Source organism: Zingiber officinale, chromosome 11A (assembly GCF_018446385.1).
Source record: "Zingiber officinale cultivar Zhangliang chromosome 11A, Zo_v1.1, whole genome shotgun sequence".
Lineage (NCBI taxonomy): Eukaryota > Viridiplantae > Streptophyta > Magnoliopsida > Zingiberales > Zingiberaceae > Zingiber > Zingiber officinale.
The window spans coordinates 31,284,336-31,290,793 of NC_056006.1; the positions used below are offsets into that span (position 1 = coordinate 31,284,336).

A 6,458-nucleotide genomic window follows, 5' to 3' on the forward strand; every position below is an offset into this window, starting at 1 on the left:
TTTTTCAAATATTTCATGTTAAAAAATCATTGCTCTTAATATATTTGAGTCAAATTGATGTTTGAGAACTTGAATATAATTAAGTGAGATAAACGAATATATTAAAACTAATTTATATCAATATGAAGTCGTTTCATCCATTAATCAATTTTACTTAAAATTAACTTTGATTAAAAAAAAAAAGTAAATCAATAAATTGATTTGATAAAAAAATTTAGTGTTTTACATCGAACAAAATCAATATAAAAAAATTAGTCTACTAACAAGAATAAAATAAAAAATAGGTACATAATTTACTAATTTTAAAACTGCCCTACATGATTTAATAATTTCGGAAACTTACTACATGGTTCCAATTTTTAAACCATATTTATCTCATCAAACATATAAATAATTATTTAGAAACATAAAAATATATTTATAATATTAGACTCACTAATAAATCAAATAAGCCTAACAATATAAAATTTTTAATACCATCAAATAAGACTAAACTTAAATTTGAAACGATACAAGTTAAACTCAAACCACCATTTCAGTAACTTAGATTATATTTAGACTCCACATAACTCAAATAACCTTTCACAACCCTAGAATTTTATTTGTTTTTACATAAAAGAGAAAAAGGATTAGCCTTGGCTTTCAGTGTATAACCATGTATTGATTGCATCATTGCACCATTTGATTTTTGTCTTCCTGCGCCTCAACCGGCGGCATGATTCTCCTCCAGAACCAGTGCTTCCTCCACAGGAATATCATCTCCTCTATCGGCACCCCCTTCGTCTCTGGGAGGAAGAAGTAGACGAAGATGGTCATAACGATGATCCACCCGGCGAAGAACAGGAAAATCCCGAACTTGAAGGCGCACAAGAGGCTCAGGAAGGCCTGAGCGATTGCGAAGGTGAACAGAAGGTTGACGGCCACCGTGATGCTCTGTCCAGCTGACCGCGTCTCCAATGGGAAGATCTCACTCGGCACCGTCCACCCTAACGGCCCCCAAGACCACCCGAAGGCAGCGACGAAGAGGCAAATCACCACCACCACGGTAACCGAGAATTCTTTCGAGAGCTGCTTGTCGTCTCCGAACTTGAGTCCGAGAATAATGGCGACGACGACCTGTTCGATCATGTCGGATTAATGAAGCATGTGAGCTTGTTTGATTTATCATCTATATGCTGCCGACCGTCAATTAGTCGATGTTTACCTGGCAAATGATCATCTGTATGCCGCCGCCGATTAGCAGAGCCCTCCTCCCCCACCGGTCCACGGTGGCAATGGAGACGAACGTGGAGGAGGCGAGCACTGCTCCGGTCAATACCGACGAGTACAGCGCCGCGTTCCCGCCGAAGCCCATGCTCTGGAACAGCACCGGCGCGTAGAACAGTATGGCGTTGATGCCCGTCAGGATCTGGAACGCGGGCATGCAGACGGCCATCACCAGCTGCGGCCGGTTCCTCCGCTGCATGATGTTGCGGAAGGGGTGTTCGACGGCGCGCGCCAGTTCGCTGGCGTCGACTATGTCCTGGAACTCCGCGTCGACTTCGTGCGTGCCGCGGATCCGCTCCAGGACGCGGCGGCCGGCCTCGTACCGCCCTTGCTCGATCAGACTGTTGGGAGTCTCCGGAAGGAACGCGCCGCCGACGGTCATCAGGAGCGCGGGGACGGCCGCTAGCCCGAGGGAGAGCCGCCATCCCCATGGCTTGATCTTCTCGGTGCCGTAGTTGATCATGTTGGCGGAGAAGATCCCGAGGGTGGTGGCGAGCTGGAACATCATGTTGAGTCCGCCGCGGAGGTGCGCCGGAGCCATCTCCGAGAGGTACAGAGGAACCGCCTGCAGCAAAAATAAACCCAATCTTCAGTGCCGGAGATTCCACCAGGAGCATATCGGCCAAGTAATTACTAAACCTGATCCCCGAAGCCGATTCCGACGCCGAGCATGAGGCGGCCGAGGAGAAGCATGGCGAGGTTCTGTGCGGCGGCGTTGAGGGTGGCGCCGACTAGGAAGCTGATGCCGCCGCAAACGATGCTGGCGCGCCGGCCATAGATCCTGGTGACAGGGGAAGCAGCGATGGAGGCGACGAGTCCGGCGAGGTAGAGGGAGGAGGTGAAGGCGGCGAGGCCCTGGTTGTCGTACTTGCAGTAATTGTTGTGCGATTTGAAGTTCTTGTTGCGGTAAACAACAGGGAAGAACTTCTCCAAAAACGGGTCCATGCTCGTAACTCCCCCTGCCTCATTTCAAGTGGAAGAAAAGAAAAAACACTCTGAGCTAAACTAGAAACCGCCATCACGAAATCGATAATCCAGAACTCAAACAATTGCAGCAAATTAACACTTCTGTTCGAGATCGTTTGAATGAAGAACAAGAAGGATGATTCCAGATGTAAGAAAAAAAACAAATTTTGAATCTTCACAAAAAGTAATCCCGATTTCTACAGTTGTTAGGGTTGCAGAATTCCACGTGTCGGAAAATCCCCTTTTCAACAGAAATTACCAATTATTCAAAGATCCTTCCGATAGAAAGGACGGACCTGAGATTCCGATATCGTAGCCGAAGATGGAGCCTCCGACGGCGGCAACCAAGCAGGCCATCACGACAAAGGGGGTGAGTCTTCCCCTGTACTGCTCCACCCTCTCCTTCGCCACCCCAGGCGGCGGCCGCCCGATTCCTTCTCCGCCAGCCATGATTTGGCCACCGGATCGATCGATCGACCACCCTGCTCCGCGCTACTGGTTAGAGTGCAAGATCGACTTGCCTTGGTAAAATCCTTCTAATCTCTTCCGTCAGGGGCCATGGCGGAAGGGGACCAGTCCGGCGAGGGAGATGAACATGGCAAAGGTGTGGGGTTTTGTTTTTTTTTACAAGAAATGGGAGTCGTGCTCGGCGATATTTGTAATGCTTCTAACTTATTTCCATTTTGCCGAAAGAAAAAAAAAAAAAAGAAAGAAATAATAGGAAATGAGAAATTAAAACTTTGCCAAAACAACTGGGAGTTCCGTTTCCATCTTCACCGACTACGCGCTCCGCTACCAAGTAAAGGGTAAAATAATTAGGAGTAAAGGGTAAAAAAATTAGGGTCGCTTGGTTTATATTTTTCATTTTTAATTTCTGAAAAATATATGTTTTTGGAAAATAATGTTTGGTTTGTACTTTTTATGTTTGTTTTTTAAAAAAAAATTGTTAATAATTTTTAGAAAAATATAAAATGATAAAAAGTCATTTTCTATTTTATAGAAAACATATATTTTTCAGAAAATAAAAATGAAAAACGTGTAAATCAAACGTACCTCTATGATAAAATATCCATAATTACAATCGAATCATGGTGGATGATTAATTGCAATTTTTTTAGATTTATCATCCCTTTCAATTATAATTTCGTTTAGAATGGATGATTGGAGATCGTCCGAAAATTATCTGACTTGGCGCCCGACAACCTGATCACTTATCCACCATTGATGGCTCCGGACGATCTCCGATTGTCCATTCCGAATCAAACTATAATTTGAAGGAGACGGTGAATCCAAAAAAGAATATGACTAGATTATGATCATGATCCGACTACAATTATAAGAGTTTTATGTGCTCCAAAAATCAAAGGATATCCCTTTTATTTGATTTTTGTTTTTAACAAAATGACACGTCATCTCATCTCATCGCATCCGTATCTACGGTAAAATTATACGGCTATCTTCAAAACATACTAGCCCATTTTAATTTTTTATAGTCGAATTAGACTAATTATGTGAACAAGATATATTCATGTTGTTAAATGAAACAAGTTAAGTCCACATTACAGCACTTTAATATTATTGAATAAATAAATCCTTGTTATATTAATTATAAAATCATAATTATTATAATATAAATATTAAATAAATAAATAAATAAAATCCATGTTATTACAGTTGAATGTTATTGAGTAGGACAACTATAAAATTATACGTTTTTTTATAGAAATATTGCTGAATAGATCAAGTGATCAAGTCTTGATCGATTCAAAATTTAAATTTGAAATCGTTCAGTCAAATCATCAAAATCGATTCAAGAATATGTGTTTGAGGATATCTTTCTAATTTTATAAGAAAGACGATGGAGCGAAGCACACTTTGATAAAATTAAAAAATAAAAATAAGAGCGTCCTGTGATGATTCTATTAAAAAAAGTGCCTTTTTCTTTTATATTTTTCTCAATTATAAATGATATTTTTATCAAAGGGTGCATTTAAATTTTAAAATTTTTACCATGTTTTAAGTTTTATCAAAGGCCCCTCTTCCTTTAAAAAATACTTATACTCCAAAACTATGATTATGACAAGTCAAGTGTATCCTCAGAATCATATTTAAAATGGAAAACAGTTTATTGATTCGGATGTGCTTAATCTTCAATCTCACTTCTCTTGATTCTATAAGTTACATTGGTGTCGAAAGTTAAATATTCGATATGTGAAAATCTTATTGGCCGCTTATCTTTTTTGTCGCTCATACTTAAAAATGCAAAAATCCTAATATGAACTAGGCTATCTGGAAGTCGACGATCTATCAATGAGGATCCATCGACGTCTCATTCCTCTAGTCTATTGCTTCTTCTCTTTTTGAGGTTCACTTTTATTTCAGGTAAAGCTGTATTTCAAACTTTTCATCATTTACAAAAGTAAGTTTAACATTTTGTGTGTAATTTGAAATTTAGAGTTTTCAATACACCAAAGCCATAAATCTCTTTTCTTCATTATCGACACGGAGATTTTCTATTAGCAATTGTTTGCATTAACATCACCATTTCATATTCAGAATCTTAGGCCTATTGGTCAAGACTTGATGATGAACCTTAAGACAGGGATTCATGGGACTTGGAAAAAGATAAAAGGTTGCAATTATTTGAGATGGAAAGCCATACAAAGTACACTAGACAATCAACCTGTCCTTTTCAACAACAATATGTGTCAGCTTTTTCTGTGCTTTGCTTGATTATCAATTCTTAGCTTTTGTTTTCTTTATCATTCATGCTTTTGACTAAAATTTGCCTTTGGCTTGTTTTTTATCAGTGGTCCCTTCTTGAGACTGTGTTGAGTTTGGTTATATCTTATTTAAATCAGTAGGCAGTTGGATGGGCATTTATAAAATCATTTTACAAATGTTCTTGATCTAGTTGACTTAGACAGGATCTCCAAACCATGTGATGAAGGATAGTTTTAGTGATTTGTAAATGTTCTTGATCTAGTTGACTTAGATAGGATCCCCAAATTATGTGATGAAGGATAGTTTTAGTTTTGAATCTCGAGGATGAATGCATGATTAACTTAAATCTTATAGTAAGTCAAAATGAAGCACATTTTTTTAGTAGACCTAATTGTCAATAGATGCAAAATCAAATAAGAGATGTCAAAAATAAACTATATAGGTCTTCAAAATGCATAATACCTTGAGAATGAATGATAACGTTATTAAAAAAGACTTGGCTAAAAAATAGAAGTGTATTTTTTAAATCATCATAATGATATTCAGTGGCGTAGCTAGCGACGTTAGGACGGGTGCGATCACCTCTTGAGATTAAAAAAAAAATAATACCAAACTCCATCATTACTTTAACATAAAATTAAAATTGATCTAATCTATAGTACCACTTTTATGAGAAAATATCACGACTTAGAATATTAAATATTAACTTTTAAAAATAAAATATATAATAATAAATGGATGAACTAAATCGTAAAATATGAAGTAAGGACGTTAAATTAAAATCAGATCGGGTTTGAACTAAATTCAACGAGCAGGTGCGAATATAAGAATTATGTTGGTTTAAATTAAGATTGATTTAGAATTGATTTAGCCAAATTATAGTTGAGCTAAGTGTTGGGTGCTACTTGGAATTCCATTCTGCTTTCCCTGTACAAAAATTTGTACAAACACAGAACTTTTCCTAGCAGCCCATGTGCTCTACAGAAGTTAAACTTGAATTGCAAACGAAACTTAACATTATTAATCCAAGTTGTTCTTCAGAAGTTAAATTTGGATTGGAAACGGAACTTAACATTTTTACTCCAAGTTCAACCTATGTGTTCTTCAGAAGTTAAACCATATTATAGAAATTAATTAAATATCTATTTCAAAAATTGGCTTTCAGGTTAAACATGACAAGACACTCGGCCTTCTTGGATATGAGATCATCCACCGCTTCTTAGACAAAGCCTTTCAGAGAAATTGAATATTTAAACTTCTTACAGTAACCTTAGGGTTAACTATAGAGACCACAATAGAAACACAAAATCGAAACATAAAATCAATACACAAAATCGATACACAAAATCGCTAGTCTCTTGTGTTGGTATTTCAGGATCCATACAAAGAACACAAACTAATTATGCAGCGGAAACAAATAATTAGTTATACCTTTTTTTGTATCTTAAAGACCTCTTGATCTTCTGTTGTATTCCTCTCCTCCTCTTGGACGTCGTGTGGGC

At 37.9% G+C, this 6,458-nt stretch overlaps 1 protein-coding gene across 1 annotated transcript; it reads right to left on the minus strand.

Annotated features, from left to right (window-relative positions):
- Positions 1–460: 460 nt before the first annotated feature.
- On the minus strand, positions 461–2,912 carry LOC122031951 (sugar transport protein 7-like). Its single transcript, XM_042591182.1, has 4 exons — positions 2,529–2,912; positions 1,906–2,225; positions 1,205–1,831; positions 461–1,116 (listed from the first exon to the last, which is right to left on the minus strand). Exons 1-4 carry the CDS (start codon positions 2,680–2,682, stop codon positions 670–672), a joined length of 1,548 nt encoding a protein of 515 aa, XP_042447116.1. The 5' UTR covers positions 2,683–2,912; the 3' UTR covers positions 461–669.
- Between the last annotated feature and the right edge of the window lie 3,546 nt (positions 2,913–6,458).